General features: G+C 33.0%; 1 protein-coding gene across 6 annotated transcripts in view; it reads right to left on the bottom strand.

The window, feature by feature from the left end:
* Positions 1 to 19,489, bottom strand: part of LOC128200780 (uncharacterized) — a 151,450-nt gene that overhangs the window by 128,774 nt on the left and 3,187 nt on the right. For 3 of the 6 annotated variants that reach the window (XM_052895294.1, XM_052895305.1, XM_052895301.1), the window contains exon 2: positions 2,223 to 2,459. In XM_052895294.1, coding sequence (XP_052751254.1) covers positions 2,223 to 2,384 — 162 coding nt within the window. In that variant the 5' untranslated portion in view covers positions 2,385 to 2,459. Of the gene's footprint in view, positions 1 to 2,222; positions 2,575 to 19,489 lie in introns of all 6 variants that reach the window. The other 3 variants (XM_052895296.1, XM_052895303.1, XM_052895298.1) reach the window with 2 other exon arrangements.

Below are 19,489 nucleotides of genomic sequence, written 5' to 3'. Positions count from 1 at the left end.
CTTTTAGGTACATAGTTGAGTAAAAATAAATCCTCTAGCTAGCGAGGAAAACGTAAGTGTCGACAAACAATCTCTATTTATATATACACGCGACGTCCAATTGAGTTTCCATGTCGTTTAATTGTCGTGTGATTTTATTGGATTATTTGTGCCTCGCATAATTTAGTTCGATTGATTTATTAAGCTAAATGTTTCACGTAAAGTCAGAGCTAATAATTACATGTTTATTTTATCTACGATAGACAGTATATAAGTTTATTTTTGTTCAGAGTTCATTCATTTTATTAGTTTTACTAATATTACAAATGTCGATTTATCAGGTGAAATGTGGCAGTGAAATTACAGAGCACAGAGCAATAACACCTTAATTCTCAGAAATGTCAACGTATGAAGGGTATCATGGACGACACAGTATCTATAATGTGTTATTTTCATGGTACTGTTCATGTCTATTGGCGACGGTTACCACTTTCCTACAGTGAAATAAAAAAAAAAACATATAATCATTATCATCATCGTCTCAGTCATTATGCATCCACTGTTGAACATAGGCCTCCCCCATAGACTGCCATAAAGAACGATTCTGAATCACCTGCATCCACTAACTTCCTGCAATGCATTTGAGGTAGTAACTCCATCTAGTGGTGGGTCGTTTTAAACTACTTAATTTAATAATAAAAAAAACTATTTAGTTCAATAATATAATAAAATATAGAATTTATTGAGTCAGGGAGATGTTAGAAGTGAAATAGAATACATTCATATTTATAGTAACTTATACAGCTTAGTACACAACCTACTTAAGTCATTTTGACCTAAGGCAAAGAATAAGAACGACATGTCATTTGTTAATTTTGGTTCAATATTCCCAGACATAATAAAAATAGGTACACACATCGATACGTACTGAACAGGAATAACAAATACAACGCGGACAATGTCGCGTGCATCAGCTAGTATTCCATATGTGCATCTAACATCAATACTTACGTAGTTATCAGTAGACGTATGAACCGCAAGTCTATTCAGCGCGGCAAACTCTCCAACAATTCCAATTTTGTATTGTTAGTCTGAATTTTGGTTGGCTTAGTGTTGCTATTGTATTATAATGACGTTCCAAGTAGCAAACTCGGGCAGACAAATTATATTATCGATTTTACATTTGAAAAGAAATTATGTTTACAGTTGTTTCGCTTGATAAAAAGTCGATAGATTGCTTTGTAACGGTCCGGGGGTTTAATGATTGGATCCAGTTTGGATTTAACAAATTTAACCTTCGGTACAGAGGGGTTTTTTTTTTATTATTGAAGCCATACTTATCTGATGGTGAGCGTTTACCATGGACGTGAATGTTTGAAATACCAAAAGGTATACTGTGCGCGGTGTTGGTTTCAAAAATATTTTTGTGTACCTTTTTTTTTTCTCTTAAGATAATATGAAGATTTATTAGAAATTCCCTAATATATCACATTTAAAAATGTAACTTTAATTGATTAATAGTAAAATTTGACAGACATTCAAGCTCTTTTTGTGATCAAATTGATTAGTTATCACACATTTAGTATAGAAAAAAAAGGATAAGCAAGCTTAGGTGGCAATGAGTTGGTCACACAGCTCGAAGAACTAGCAATCGATAGAGAAAAAATAATAATATAAAAGTTTCTTAGATTACATAGATAGAGCATCGAGCCTCAAAAACAGGTCAACTTGTTGTTAGTTGTGTAAATTGTCAAATTAGCTGACTCGTTTTTTTATTAGTGTTCTATATACTTACGCATATAATGTATCTTGTCGTATCCATACTTAATTATTCAATAAATAAAATGAGTTTTGGCGCATAAAAAAGTCGCAGAATTTAGAAGACAAAATAAATATAGAAGTTATAAAGGAATTACTTATAACTATTTATCACGCAAAATTGTATGAAAAAGTTGACCCACTTTTCTCGAAACATTTGTATGGAGACACTCTATCTATATAATCAAATTTATACATACTGAAAATAATATTTAGGTATAGATATAAATTTTTTAATTTGTATAAATATGATTAAATATAGAATTCATTTTACTATAAAGATTTCTTTTCTTATAACTTTTTAATGACTGCTGCTTGTCAGTAATGACAAAATATGTGAAACCAACTTATGCAATATTAACACATCACCTTATTGTACTACATTTTAAGCAATACATTTCATTAATTCAAATATTAAATTACTCACCCTCTTGCTTGACAGTATTCCCCAGTGGTCCACAGCTGGCTAACCACACGAAGATAATCCACTTCAGCATGAGGCCGAAGCTGTCTCCCCTCTGCAGCTCGGGCTGGTTGTGGAAATGCCGGACGGTCGGCCTATTAGGCGCTGAAGGCGGACGCTCCATTCTTCACCAACTAGCTGATGAATAACTCTCATTTGTGAACAAAATGTACTGCGTTTCCCGTATTATTTCATTTCACTGTAATCCCATAATTTCGGTAATATGGCGACGAAATTTGAGACGTGGTGATTTCTAATTTCATCTCTCTTTAATAATAAATAGAATATCAATTTACTTGACTCGTGTCGAGTCACTGGATATTATAATGAGTTTTTAGATAATACATTAGTGACGTATCATATTTTTAAGCGTTTGAATAATGATTTAGGTGTTGAGATTGAGACACGTGTTTCGAAATAAAAAAAACCAAACAAATTTTAGAGAAAAAAGGTTCCTAGAGTTGCAACAAGTCGATGCATAAACACATTTCAGAAAAAAATACTAGAGTTGCAACAATGCATACATGAGTTTATCCTTTTGCAAACGGTAAAGTTAAGAAACTTTACTGACATTATGAATAACTTAATGACAGAGGGATGTGTCCATCCCTGGAGGGCGAGGGATAAGTAGCAGCGTCCCTCTTAATACATCATCAAAGTCTAACTTGCGGTTGCCAACTCTCCTGCCAAGCGTGACAACTACTGGCAAAACCCCTTTATTGGGGGAGCTCTATGTTTAGCAGCGGACAGTTGACGGTTGATGGAATGGGGAATGCATAATTTGAACGAAAATTAAATAGTTTAATGTCAATCATAATCTATATTTAATCGTATACTATATCTACTATAAATTTTATTCATATTTATTTAATATTTTTTTTAAGAAGTTGTAATTGTTAAGACTTGTGCCTTGTGGGATTATATTCACTATGGAATATACTATATTCAGCAGTGGGGGGTTATTTTTTTAATAATATATGGAGCAAACGACCATGCGGCTCGCCTGATGGTAAATGATTTATGCCATTTAGAAAAGAATATAGTGAATAATGATTAAGAAATCCACTTTTTTAATTTGAAAGATTTGATTTAGTGATTTATTCTTGGTGTAGTTACTTTAGTATAGTTAATTTGGTTACGTTTCTTTGAGGATATGTAAAATAATATTATAAAAGAGTTAAAAATTTCATTATTTTGTTTGTAATAAAAAAACTAAAAAAATACTTATTTTTTTATGCAACTTAGAATGACAAATAAGCTAACAGCCCATCTGATGGAAAGTGGTAGCCATCGCCTATAGATATGGACAGTACTATGAACATAACAGAGTATACTGTGTCGTTCATAATGCATTGGCAAAGTTCATGAGGACTTTGAGAAGGTGTCATACCTCTGTAACGTGTATTCCTTTAAACCAAATTACAGCTATGCAGACACAACTGCTTCACGACATAAACACAAATGGAACTTAACCGATTTAAAAAATTCTTTTACCAGTAGAAAGCTACTCGTATATTATTAGTGATTAAGTTATTTTAAAAAACCGAGTGAAGTCAGAGCGAGATGCTAGTCGGCTTTAAAGTCCAAGAGGGTTAGTTCACTGTTGCCTTTCGTGATCAATTGGGTTTGTTAATGGTGTTTACCATAATAGAATGCTAAGTTATTAGTAACATAAAAATATGCATTTTTTTTGTGTCGATCACTAACACTGCGTATTTATTGAAATTCTAAAAGGAATGGAGCATGGCCGTAGCTAGACCCAGGTTTAAGGTAGGGCAAAAGAACTTTTTGGTAGACCAGAAGCCATAATTAAGTGACTTTGAAAAAGCGAATCTGTGTAATTTTCTTGAGGCCTTCAATTTTAAGGTAGGGCATTGGGCGTTTTAAGGTAGGGCATTGCCCCTTAATGCCCCCCTAGTTACAGCAATGAATGGAAATTAAAAGGTTTGTTCAGAGTTCAGATGAAGCCACGGCAAATAGTTAGTATTTATTAAAATGTGCATGTACTAATTGAGTAATCACCAAATTTATATATAAATAAAATACTTTAAGCTTCGAATTAATCTAGCTGAAGGGGCAGTCGTGCTGAAATGACCTTTACAAAATAAATGTTAAAATAGATCGTAAGATAAGCAGGCCTTTAAGACATTCTACCAGAGGGAGACTTTGTACAAAAGTCGATTGCTTGGGTACTTCTGTCCCATTCGTGTTTCGGTGTGTTTCGGTTTGAAGGGTGGGATATGGCGTGAATTTACTGGGTACAGAGGAATAACACCTGAGTCCTCAGGAATGACAACGCATGGGGGGGATCATGGGCAAAACAGTATACTCTGTTATGTCCATGGTACTGCTCATGTCTATAGGCGACGGTTACCACTTTCCATCAGGTGGGCCGTCAGCTTGTTTGCTATTCTAAGTTGTATAAAAAAAAAATGGAACTCCAAGGTCCCGTATTCTCCCTTTTTAAACAAGACTCTTTAATTGTAACTACGATTACTAAAGATTTAGCAGGAATTTAAACAAAAAAAGCTTTTGCTGTATTCGAATGCATTGCCTAAGGATATGGTGTTATGCCTCCGTAACATGTAATCTTACTGCTATATCTCACCTTCAAAACCGAAATATAACCTTGAAAATGCAGCTGCTTGATGGTAGAAATGCAGGTGCGATAAGTAATATTTTTTTGGCTTCAAGAGCCTGTACGTTCAAGGACTGCGGTGATTATTACGATCAGACGAACTCAGTAATTCATTACCATTTAATAGTATAAAAAATTGTATGCATATATGATAGGGTAGTCAGTATATATATATATATATATATATATATATATATATATATATATATATATATATATATATATATATATATATAAAACAAATCGGTTGCAGCAATCAGAGCAGACCGGTCTCTATAGGCAACACCCGTTCACGAGTATGACGTGTGAAAATCGAAAAATACATACAATTACGTCCATCCATTTAAATCCGTATCTGTGAACGATCATGAATACCTCAAAATTTATTATCATAATAGTAATACGGTTGGACACGTCGTGATCGTAATTTCTTACGTTTCATGCTTAATAACGTTATTTTTGTTCTTCCAATAAGCGGGTCGCGTGACTGGGGGTATAATTCTCGTACTATGTAATTTTGTAAATCTATCCCTAAATACATAGGTGTACGGTTTCAATTCCCTTGTAGAAACGTACGGGGGTGCAGTTCGGACGTGAAGTCACTACAGTGAGTTATCGTGTAGTTATTGTCTTGAAATTGTCGCCGATCGAGTGTTTTGTTCTTTATTACCGCAAATTTACTTTGTAATATACTTCTTTATTATGTACATGATATTTTGTGTAATCACAGTGTCATTTTGTTATAAATACACGTGTATAGAATGAGAGAAGTAAATTAATTTAGAAGACAATAACAATACACGGTTTGGGGCAAAGTAATCAGAACCTAATTGTAAGGTTTCGATTGGAAGGGATTGTTAGTAATGGAAACTGAGAATCCCATTGCCAGCAATATACCCAACCAGGTCGACCTCCTCGTGGTTCCCTCTGGAAACTATCATGGTTAATTCCTGATGAATTTATCATGATGGGCTAACTGGCCTGTTTTCGTTCTCATCTATCACCCTTCACTGGTGCTCCGCCAGCGTATCCCGTTAGCGCAGGCGGAGTTACCATTCCATTTTCACCCATAAAAAAAGCCTCATTGCTAAAAATATACCCTATCAGGTTTATTCTCTTTGGGAACCATCTTGGTTAGTTCTTGTAGTATTTACTATGCTATGCTGACAAGCCTGCTTTGATCATCTCCTATCGTCCCTCACTGGTGCTCCGCCAGCGTATACCGATAGCGCAAGCGAGGTTACCATTCCATTGTTATCCATAAAAATATATACGGTCATGTTTATTATTTGAATTCTATATGAGAACGGCGATCTTTACGCTGTTTGTTCATTTAAATAGACTAGCTGTTGTCCGCGACTTTGCACGCGTTTGCATTTGCGGTTTAAGTAGAAATTTTTAAAGATTTTTTCTTAGCAAACACTTATAAAATAGTTATAAATTTCAGTTTTCAAGACTTAATTTTTATGGCTGCATGTTGGATAAAAGATAAGTATAGATGAAAATGCAATGTTGTCTGTACTTTTATATGATAGCAGGGTGCAGTGAGGGATGATAAGTGAGGATGAAGTTAGGTTCATTGATCCATCAGACCAAAGATACCAGGAAGATTAAACCCTAAACACGACGATTCATAATTTAAACTTAAGTATTTTTGTGTTGAAAAAAAAATTCAATTATTTATTTCATAATGACTTTATCCGTATGGCGACGAAGGAAGAATACAATATGTCATCAATCCCTTTTTCATCCCCGGGATGTCGTGAGAGGCGATTAAGGGAACAAAGCACTAGACATCAATGCAGGACGAGGAAAATCATGTTATACATAATAAATCCTTGGATCGAAAAGAATTCGATACAAAATCAAAATACCAACAATTTTTTTTTTTCACATAATAGTAGAAACTATACATAATATGTTTAAGACTATGAATAATATTAATCTATGTTATAAAATAAATATTTTACTGAACTAGATGTTATCTTATGGTATTATGTAAAATAATTCTAATTAAATATAAAATAAAAATACTCAAAAGAGTAATATTTAGTAATATTACTTATTTTAGGGGGGAAAGGGATTGTTAGTGATAGAGACTAAAAATCCCATTGCTAGCAATATACCCAACCAGGTCGACCTCCTCGTGGTTCCCCCTGGAAACTATCATGGTTAATTCCTGATGAATTCATCATGATGGGCTAACTGGCCTGTTTTCATTCTCATCTATCACCCTTCACTGGTGCTCCGCCAGCGTATCCGTTAGCACAGGCGGGGTTACCAATCCATTTTCATCCAACAAAAAAAAAAAAAAAATTACTTATTTATATATATATACCCACGAACACTCAGGTTGTGGAATGAGCTTCCTGCCGAAGTTTTCTCAAGAGACTATAGCATGGGGTTCTTCAAAAGGGGGGTAAGAAGGTTTCTTCAGGATCGGCAACGCACGCGTAATACCTCTGGTGTTGCAGGTGTTCATAGGCTACGGTAACCACTTTTTTTTTTTACAACACAGGGGGCAAACGAGAAATTTATGATTTAAATAAATCTCTTGGATATAATAGATATACCACTGGTATTGTGAAGAAAATAAACTATTTTATTATTATTATTAATTGTCTACTTTATTATTAATATTAGTATTTAGTAGTAGTTACCAACTTGTTATATCTATATAAATATAGATATAACAATTTATATATATAAAAGCAGCGGTATTTACAACCGCTAGATCCGTAGCACGTTTACAGCTTAATTGGTTTTTAAATCACACAGTATTAGCTCTCAATAAAAGGTGAGAGCGAAAAAAAAACTATTGATCATGAATAGCCAGGTAAGCGTTCCCGCCACGGGGCCCACTGTCTCACACAAAAGACATGGCATTTCATGGTATGCGTGCCTTTTCATTGCTTGTCTAAATGTAGTTGAGTATTTTTTTACTTTTTTGTTGTTATATTTGTTGCAGGGTTGTCATTTAATAGTACTGTGGTTTATATATATAAACTATAGTACCAAATCCTAATGTAGTCATAAATCCTAGAATAAGAGTCTAAAGAAATTATATTTTAACATTTTTAATACTTTTAAACGGTATGTACCATGTAATTTTAACATCAAATTTGGGTTTTGTTTGCCTCAAAATTTCGAAAATCATTTTATGATAGGCCCTTTAGTCTTCTTATTATTACATACTCAATCAGGGTTGCCGATTGCGACTTTTTATTATTACTTAAATATGAAATATTTTTCTCCAATTCGTTACGATTTTTTTTTACTTTTACCCAATTACAAACTTGTATCGATTTTCACTAAGTTTTGCTACAAAACACAAAGAGAACAACTTTTTAAAAAATACGCGTCCGAAAGTTTCTACTTTTATAGTTCCTTTCTTTATTTTGCTTCTTCTTTTGTTTTGCTTCCATCAAACGTATATTTTATTTAAAATATGCGTATCAAAACTGCCAAAAAATTACTTAAATTTTTCCAAGCCCGTTTCATTTACTTTTCATTAAAAAAATCGCCAGAATTTTTCATTTCTTCAAAATTTTACAAAGACAAAAGTTTTTACCCAAAATGGAAAAAGTGCCCAATCGGGCAACACTGTCCTCAATACATGACGCCTATTAAATTTGGCGGGTTATACGGAATGAATTGCATTATGATTGGCGTGAAGCGGCTTTTTTAACCCCCCTTGTGTATTTGAATCAAAATATTTGGTATATTGTGTACTTATCCCATATGGGGGACAGACGTGATGTCTTTTGCTTAATTTTCGGTTTGTCATTAATATATTTTATTAATTTGTTTTAATGCTAATTATATATTAATATGGCATTCTTTGAAAATTTATATTTACATTAGTTTATAATTTATAAAATTCAAGTTTTTGTAATAAGAAACAACTGTACTTCTTGCCTGCTCTTGTAAGTGGAAATTACATTTCGAACTAAGCGGTAGAAAAATAAAAATTGACTACTTAAAAATGCTACCTATATTTATTTAAATATCAGTTTCTCCAATAAAATTCTTTGCCTCTTTCAATTATGTATAAGCTATGTTTTATTATAGTACACCGTCCACCTAATTACCTGTCTACCAGTAATCATTATTAAACATGATTCATATGCAGCGGGGAAAGGACTTGATAGATCGGTCCACGGTAGGCAGTAAAAACTTGATTGCTGTACTGCGGAGGGCTGTTGGTCGAACGTTGATATACATTTCTATAATTATTCTATTGGTGGTGTTAGTAATAAGTCTTTACTAATATTATAAATATGAATGTGAGTTTGTTTGTTATCTTATAGCGAGTTAACGGCTTAACTAATCACTATGGAATTTGGTATACATACTAATAATTATTAGGTTTTTTACTAAGTTTTTTTTTATCTTTATTTAGGGACTTTTGTCCTTTTAGGTACGTCAGTCACATCGTATTTTAATCAATTTTAAGACATCATTGGATATATTTTAACAACCAAAATATACCACCCACCAAATCATGAAACATGAACATGAACGAAAGGTTGTCGTGGAACAATTATATGATTTATATAGGTGGAAGAAAGAGAGAGAGAGAGAACTTAATAATTTATGATCAGATGTAGGCCTCAATGCAAGTAGATCTACATTAAAACCTACATCCAGCCATATCATACACCAGCCTCGCGTTGTCGGACGAGAGGTCTGCTAGAATGGCACGAAACATTCCTATATAATTTATATTAATCCGTAACTTATTGATAACTTCTTTCCTCTCATTGTTGTTCTTATTTACAAAGTTATTCACATTTATAATATTAGTAAGGATTACATTATATTACCGTGTGGTCCCGACATAGAATGGTCTAAGGGAACTTCATGGCTGAAGGATGGGCAGCAGCGTCTCTATTAAAATATTACCAAAGCCTAACTGCGGTTGTCAATCCAAGCCAAGCATTGCAAATACTGGCAAAACTCTACTTATTGGGTAGACCTGTTTTCAACAGTGGATTGTTAACGGCTGCTGTGATGATGATGATGATGATGATGATAAAGGATTATATTAAGTAGCTGTGCATAAAGATAAGATGGGAATTATTACTAACAATACTTCTATAGCAGTTTACAATATCATAAATCTCATACTACGAGTACTAAACAATACACACCCCTACCACTTTGAACTCAAAGCTACAAATATTTTGTTTGCTTTATTTTCGAGCACACCTTTAGATCTCGTTAGTTTTGGGCAATTTGAAAAGAGCAGGTGTGTTGCTCGTTTAAATTTATTAGCATTTTTGTTCAGCATCTTCGTTTATACTGCGATGGGTCGGTTCAAGGGCCGATTCGAATCGGTTCTTTATTGCTCGTCCACTGATTCCCAGGATCATTTTTTATGGAATATTAGTAGTTACGCTCAATTAGTGCCTAAAATTTAATTGGTACTGGTGAAATTGTTATGATGAGCCAATTGACCTGACTCCAACCTCATGTACGAATAACAGGTACCTCACACGAGTATGTTGATAGTGAGGTGGTGTTACCATTATTAAAAAAACTATTTATTGTTTTATAGTTTATAAGTGATGGAAATTAGTGTGATCATTTGGGTAAACTATAATTATTTATCTGAATTATCTCGACGTTTCGATAGCATAGCCTCTCAGTATAATAAAACAATTTTAATGATATGGGACAAAGAGTGGGTAGAAGAAAAAAATCTTTGCCTCAGAAGTGGAGATATGATAACGTTATATCAGTCTACTTGGGACCACGGTGGGTGTAACTTTCTCGAAATTTTATGGTCTATTGATCACCAGATGCGCCAATAAATATAAAGTAATTTTATTATGTTTTTTTATGCAACCGTGAATGGCAAACAAGCTACGGCCCAGCCGATGGAAAGTGGTAACGGTCGCCTATAGACATGAGCAGTACCATGGACATAACAGAGTATACTGTTTCGTCCATGAAACCTTCCATGCATTGCCATTCCTAAGGATTCAGAGGTTACTCCTCTGTACCCTGTAAATTCACTGCCATATCCCACCCTTCAGACCGAAACAGCCATGCAAACACAACTGCTTCATGATAATACTACAAGTGTGCTGAATTTCATGTTTGGTGATTGATATACAGCTATTTAGGTGTTAAGATGTAACATGTACATTGAAACTGTTGTAATATAATTAATAAGACATTTGCCGAAATATTCATTAAAAAGTATTGACAATGGGTTATTATTATAGTTTACATTTTTAATAAATAAACCTTTTTGAATAATGCCATTATGTTACTTAATGTTGCCACATTGTTCCCCATTATAATCTATAATGAGAATGTAGTGTTGCCATATCCAACTGGATCTATCCTCAATTCTCTACATTGTCAATTAGGTGTCATACAAAGGCATTTGCTGTTTGTACTCCCAAAATAGGTTTGTAATTGAAATCTGCAGGCTTAAGGTGGAGTTAGATCAAGCTTCTTTTAATTTTTATGTTATTTTAAAAAGGTAGGAAAGAATGTAATATATTAACTACACTTGACATCATTAGGTATAAAAATGGTAAGAAAAATTGCCAAAACTTTCCTGTTCTAGTACAGTTATCATGCCAAAAAAAAATTGTAAAAAGTAAAAATGTAATATATGGTAGGATAGTAATATTTTTTTTTTATTTTTCAATAAGTCTGTATGATAGGTTATGATGATGATAATGATGATGAGAATTATCTTGAACAACAATTAAGTGTATATTACAACAGATGCACGAGACTATTTAGATACATGTAATCTTGAAACAAGATGTCGTATAGATAATGCCATTGTATCGAATCCCGATGGTGTACGCCATAACGCCTTTAGATAAGGCCTCAGGGAGGGAAGTAAGTTATAAGTTAGCGTAAGTGTGGACCGATATCAAAATGAGACGGGGTAATGTAGATAGATAATGTTTATTGTCACGTTCAAAAGATTACAATAAAATAGCATACTCTAAAATGAGACTCTGAAACAGATCATGTGGAAGACACAATGCGCAGTCTTAGTGCTGTCATCATATCAGCTTTTAATTGTCCACCGCTGAACATAAGTTTCCCCTTTGGAGGGTCTGCCAATAGTTGCCACGCTTGGCAGGCGGGTTGGCAACCGTAGTTAGGTTTTAAAAATGTTTTAATAGGGACGTTGCTACTCATCCCTCGCCCTCCCTTAGTCGATTCTTACGATACTCACGGGAAAGGAAGGGGTGGTCCATTCTATGTCGTAACCACACGTTAATAATGCTATATTATAAGCAAATTATTCAAAATCGACTTTAAAAAGAAGGAGGTTCCCAATTCGGTTGTATTTTTTATGTCTATGACTTTATCTGTAGTCTTTTTCAGCTTCTCAAAGGTTGATTGTAAGAGATTCCTCTATGGGAGAAGATAGATTAGATAGATTGTATATAATTTTTTTTTAATGTGTCCAATGTAAATTATGTACAATAAAGATGCATGTTATAGTCCCCAAGATACAGGTCTGACCTAGTTTGGGGACTGATGGCAATGCAGACTTTTTTCTCGTTCAATATAAATTGTAAAAATTGTAAATTGTATTTTATTCAACTGTAACTCACTTGAATAAAATTATTATTATTATGTACAATACAATACTCTGTTCTAGAGCGATTTGGAAAATTATTTATTTATCCGAAAGAATTATATATTGGTTATACAGATTTTTTTTATAATATAAAAGAGCATACTGTTTACCTGATGTTAAATGATAATTGTTACCTATACCCAATTGCAACAACAAAGAAATTTTAAGCCTTTAAGGAAGAAATATACTCTTTTCTTGAAGATTTCAATATTGTATCTATTTGGAAATACTGCTGCTGGGAGTTGGTTTTATAATTCGGTTATGGTAGTACTTTGGAGTACCACTACTCATTCAAATGTTCGAACTTTAGTTTGTAGAGATCATTGGATAAAGGATTACTATAAATAAATCTAAATATTAAAATATTTATCTTATTTGTAACTGTACTACAATATTAGAAACTTATACTTAGAAATTTTTCGAAATCCTGGACATAGTGTTTTGGATTATGCGTTGATATATCAGTTAGTTTCTATTTAATTTTATGTCTGTCACTTCATCTGTAGTATTCTTTCAGCTTCTCAAAGGTTGACTGTGATAGATTCCTCTATGGGATAAGATAGGTTAGATAGATTGTATATTAATTTTTTTTTTAATGTGTCCAATGTAAATTATGCACAATAAAAATGCATGTTATAGTCCCCAAGATACAGGTCTGACCTAGTTTGGAAAATAATTTAGGAGGAACAAAATGAATAATTTAGAACTGCAGTTCTATACTTTCTTAAACTTGTTTTATTTAATGTAAGTATTATCTAATTTATGTGCAAACGCCGTTTCCATGTTTCCACATTCTTTATTTTTCTTTCGAAAAATATCTTACATGAGTACGTAATTTAACTTTATTTTAATATTTTGCTATTATCTCCACTTCCTATTTCATATTACAAGGACAGAGCACAGTCCAGCGTTTAATTAAATGAGATAATGAAAATGTTTTATTTCACAAACTTTAAGAACTTTTCTATTAATCAGAATAATGTGAAAACAGTATTTTACAAAGTAACAAACTGAGTTAAGACTTTCTTTAGACTGAACTTAATAAAACTTTGTTCTCGAGATAATCATAAATAAATAAATGTAAGCCCTAATAAATAAGAAAGGTAAAGTATAGAGTACTTTGTTTGAAATTAGTAATGTGCTACTGAGCAAATAGCTCCATTTTGCAAAGAATAACGACCAGTAAAACAAATATGGATATTAATTATAGCTTTTAAAGATTTGTCATAAGATCTGTATCAATCAATACATATAATAAAATCGTAACTGATCGCTGTCTGTACATGGAAGATATATAAGAAAAGCTATTATAGGGGCGTTTTATGAACGCAAAAGAATCCAAAACAATGATTGTTAAAATTTTGTTTGTTTGTCTGTATGTCAGTACGTATGTGCACGCTAATCTCAGAAACGGCTTAACCGATTTGGTTTTTACTAATGCGTTGCGGTTTGTTCCATTAACATTGAGTGTTTGTTTTATTTCAGTCGGTTTATAAATAACAAAATTGTATCAATCTAAAGAATCACATATGAAACATTATTAAATAACCGATCAGTTGAATTGACTGAAACGTTATGAAGGGAGGTTATATATCAGATTTTAACTCACAGGACATTTTATATTCACGCGGACAGTGTCGCGGGAAATAGCTAGTTAATAATATAGTTTATTATGTATTATATTATATTTATGTCTACATATGTACATACATATGTGACGGGAAATTAATGAAGTCAAAGTGTGACAATTGTTTTGTCAAAGCCCCAAACGCCCATGAAGAAGACTTCCGAATGAAGTCGAAACAATTGTCACACAGTGACTTCATTAATTTCCCGTCACATACATATGTATGTGGGCAACGAATAAAAAATGAACATAAGTTTGAAAAATATTATTATTATTACACTATATATGTTATGATTTATATACAAACCCTATAGAGCCTTTCTCATTTCGAATTCTCAAGGTTGACTAAAAAATCGATATCTTTATTCTTTGTCTTTAAGTTTTTTTTGTAATTCGATATAAAAGTTAATTTTCCTGTAACAATGAATAAGCTTATACTGTTGAAATTACACGTGTAAGTTTTATCTTCTAACTTTTTTTTTTTATAAAATACATTCACAATATTATTTTCATGAATACTGTTTGCCTCTTTTATAGCCATCTTCATTTAAGCCATTATCCGTCCACTGCTGGACATAAGCCTCCCCCATAGACTGCCATAAAGAACGGCCCTGAGCCACCTGCATCCACTGACTCCTTGCAATGCATTTCAGGTCGTCACGCCATCTAGGGGGTCGTCCTACACTGCGTTGGCCCGTACGCGGTCGCCACTCAATAACCTTTCTTCCCCATCGGTTTTCGGCTCTTCGAGCTATGTGATCAGCCTATTGTCACTTCAGCTTGCTTATCCTTCGAGCTATGTCGATTATTTTGGTCCTTTTGCGGATATCCTTGTTTCGGATTCTATCACTATACTATTTTTAGCCATACGATATATATATATATATATATATATATATATATATATATATATATATATATATATATATATAATCCTTACCTTTCTAATATAACTGAGATATTGAACATGTTATTATAATATTTGATATTGGTATTATTGAAAATTTGCCGTGTCCTACCGGAATAGAATAGGCCAGTCATCCCTTTCCAGTGAGTATCGTAAGAGGTGACTAAAGGAATTTAATGGTTGATCGGTGAACAGCACTGTCTCTCTATAAACATCACTAAAGTCTAACTTACTAACTTGCCAACCCACCTTCCAAGCACGCCAACTACTAGCAAAACTCCTTATGGTGAAGGCCCTTGTTCAGCAGTGAACAGTTAGTGGCTGATATGATGATGATGATGATGATAAACATACGCCATATATTTTAGAAAATTCTATTCGTATAAGACGCGTCGGATCGCTAGTAACAAATAAAACGGTACTTCTCTAAATATTAGCATTGAATAACAAACAACAACGAACACTAGCGGTCGAGTTCCGTTGTCTGTCTGTTGATTGGTTTTCTAGCTCTAGACAAATGCTTTCCTTTTGCTCCATTTTGATTTTATCTGACTAGTTTACGTTCTTTGTTTGCTGTCGGAATGTTTTGCGCTATTTTTTATACTTGTACTTTGTCTTGATGACTAAACGTGAATTCGTTGAAGTTTTATGACTGATTGAGAAAATCTTTGGAGATTGGCAATGTTTTTTAGATACGTATAAATTATAATTTAGAATTTTTTAATTTTGGGAGTTTAATATTGTAAATATTTAGTTATTTGTTTAATTTCATGTATATGACAAAGGACATATTACTTAAAGGTGTTTTTTACCAGACAACCATGGGGAAAACATAGATGGTCGGTGACGGTTCTTTAAAATAAATGGGGAAAAAAATTCCTTACCTAATCTAACAATAGTTGAATTCTATGAAGCAAACCCCAATTAAATCAGCTTTCAAATAAAAAGTTTCTAAATCGATTCATTCGATAGAGAACAAGGATGCTACGGACAAAAGATTTTGCCGAGTCGGGATTATATAGCTGATCTAAGATTCTAAGACGAAAAAAGGAAGTGTAACACGTGTAAGTTATATTACTTTAACATATCCAAACATTTATCAGTATTGTTGATAAGGCTTAGTAAAGTGAAAATCTAAAAAACTAAATCTTGTAAGAGGCAATTGCAGTGGTACCCTGTATTTTTGTTGAATTTTGTTAAGAGAGGGCCTGGCTGAAAACTAGCACTGTGCTGCTGTTCACATTGCGCTGGGACACTCACAGCATCAGCCGCATTGGTTGTAGTATGGGACACTTATATATGTATTTTCTTTTCGCCTGAAAGGATATACTTACAGATTGGTTCCATAGAAATTTTATCAAAATCGGTTGAGTAGTTTAATTTTTAGATCAAAATAACTGGTTTTACCACAAATGAAGTAGTTTTTGGTTTTTGTAGAGCGCAATTATAAATTATATATATTTATTTATAGACCTACTTCTATTTATTATTACAGACCTACTTCGATTTTGAATTTGATATTTTGACTTCAAATTAGTACGGTATATAAGTAAGCTTACATAGGTCCCTAATTGTACCTAAAGATGAGCTACAGATTTTGCTTGTAAAATACAATTTTCGTCACCGATTTCTATGACCATCAAAATAAATTGTGTTTCACAAAAAAAAAAACCGACCTCAATTGTGGCAAACCAGTAGATTTAAAAACTAAATTTCTGAACCGATTACATATAATTTTAGATAAAAACTATATTTTTAAAATTGGTATAACTACAACTAAAGAGGTTATAAACAAACATAAAAAACAAACAAATATAGCCGAATTCAGAACTTCTATCTATTCGAAGTCGGCTAATGAATATTTGGCTCGAGCGGTTTGACAAAGATATCTAAAACGCGTACACATTTGTTCTCAATTGCTGAGGCCATGTGACAGCGACAGCTGATGTTCAGGGACTGTCGTGTCAATCCACTGCTCATTGTCAAGGGACGTAAATTAACGTAGTAACTGGATCGGAGAAAATGGAATTTTACCAGCCGCCGTTGGCTTTTCATTTCTTTTTATACGCCAGAATTGCCAGTTCTGATTAAGGTTTCGAAGACTGTAGAATCGTAATATTTAACATTAAAATATGACTTGGTAAGATCATAAAGTACTACTGATATTAAACTATATAGGTTGTCATTTTATTACTTGCCTATTAGTTTTTACATCTTGTAACTATTTGTAATATTGTCTTCCAAAAAAAGTGACACAGACAAATATTTATTTATAGATAGATAAATAGAAGGAAGAAGGGGGAGAGGGAGACCGAGACATAGTTACATCAGGCAGATCAAGGAAGGAGTTGGTGTCGTGTCGTATCAAGAGGTGAAGAGACTCGCTGAAAATCGTAGTGAGTGGCAAGAGCTCCACCGACATGAGCGCAGCTCTTAAATGGATAGATAGATAGATAGATGCTCTTTATTGTTTCCTCCAAAAGATTACAATAGTAAACTTATTATAGTTATAAACAATTATAAGAAATAATACAATGAGAAAACAATGGGCGACCTTATCGCTAAAAGCGATCTCTTCCAGGCACCCTTTGGATGGAGAGGAGTTATATATAAACAGTTATATTTATACTTTATTGTATACAAAAATTACATTGTTATAATTTATATTAAATGAAGATGTACAAAAGGCGAGCTTAACTCTGTAAGAGTTCTCTTCTAGCAAATCTTGAGCAAATATATATCTCCTATTAAAGTCTGTTCTATTTCGAAATAACTGTTTTTATGAGTTCAATTGTGGACTTTTGCTTGCAATTATGTAGAAATATATCATAAATAAAAATGAAATGGAGCCATAAAAACTCTTTTGCATAGTCAGAAATTTATATAAGCAAATGCCTTATCAGATCATTGATAACATCGTGTTCATTTTATATCTCATGTTTTTAGAAGATATTTATAATTGTATTATTGATTATAATCTTGTTTTTCTATTCCAGAACTAAACTGGTAAAAATTGATACTTGCACAAGCTCTTTAGTAATTTAAATTGATGTTAACCATTTTAATATTACTGCTTCGATCATCATCGTAATAAAATTAATGATTATTAGTGTGAGACCATTCATCCAAAACGATATTCATACAGCACAAGTCTTAAACACAAGGATATACCTTTCCTTTGGAGTTTTGATCATTAAGTTTGATGCTTTCAAGAAATTATATTCATATTATTATTATTTAGTGATGTAGCTAAACTTAATGAGACAGGGCGTTAAATATTTGAGAGAAATGTTTATAAGTACTAAGTCAGGCGATCATGGTTTGAAATTTAGGGGAGTTCTGACACAAAGTTTATTTAGTAAATACGTGCACGCGTCGAGTATTTATATTGGGGTTTTATCTTCAAACAATTGCTTCTATTAATATCCGTAGTTAGATGAATATTTTACAGACTGTATTAAAATCATAATTTGCATGTTGTAATAAAATCAATCGTTATATATTTTTAAAATCATATTACTTCTGAATTTAATACTCATTATTGAGATTTATGTGTTTATAAAAAAGTTTGCAAAATCATATAGTATTGGATTTATTCGGAATTCAAGTTTAAAACTAAAATAGTTAATGTTTTGGAGGTAAATGAGTTTGTATCTATTGGAACAAAGCTCATATCCTATGCTTCATTCAATTACAAATTATATTTGACTTTATGGACCTCAACAAATAACGAATTTAGTTTCATAATGATTGTAACATTAGTAATGCTAATATATATTTCCAGTGTAACGTATTGTTTGCTATTTTAGATCAAATTCTACAAAACCCTTTCCTTTCTCGTCCCCACTAATAGTCCTCTGCAGTATTGTTACATGTATCTATTGTGTGTGACCGCAATATATTAGGATATGTTTAGTTTGTTTGTTTGTATTACTTATTTGCTTAGCGGGGACCTTTTATAAATGGACGCGGTCGGTTCGCTTTATTGCCAGTGCAAGTAACAACTCTACTAATTTATTATCATCTTTTTATGTTTTCTCGTGTTATTCGGCTGCCATAGATTTTACCTTTCTGAGTTATATTTATAGCTACAATCGTGGTATCGGATGGAAATAAAATTTCTCTTTTATCCATAACGCCAGGCTTTGTATTATCAATGGTTTAGTGGTCGACCGTGTGGTCCCGGCATAGAATAGGCCACTCCTTCCTTTTCCATGGGTGTCGTAAGAGGCGACTTAAGGGAGGGCGAGGGATGGGCAGCAGCGTCCCTCTTAAAACATCTCCAAAGCCTAACTGCGATTGCCAATTCGCCTGCCAAGCGTGGCAACTACTGGGAAAACCCCCTAAGAGGGAGGCTTGTGTTCAGCAGTGGACCGTTAAAGACTGATGTTTTCATATCAGCCTTTAACTATGGTTATTCATTATATCAGTGG

Source organism: Galleria mellonella, unplaced genomic scaffold (assembly GCF_026898425.1).
Source record: "Galleria mellonella isolate WM207_F2 unplaced genomic scaffold, CSIRO_AGI_GalMel_v1 utg117, whole genome shotgun sequence".
Taxonomy (NCBI): Eukaryota; Metazoa; Arthropoda; class Insecta; order Lepidoptera; family Pyralidae; genus Galleria; species Galleria mellonella.
The sequence above is the reverse complement of the archived record's forward strand: the minus strand, read 5'-3'. Positions and strand labels throughout refer to the sequence as shown.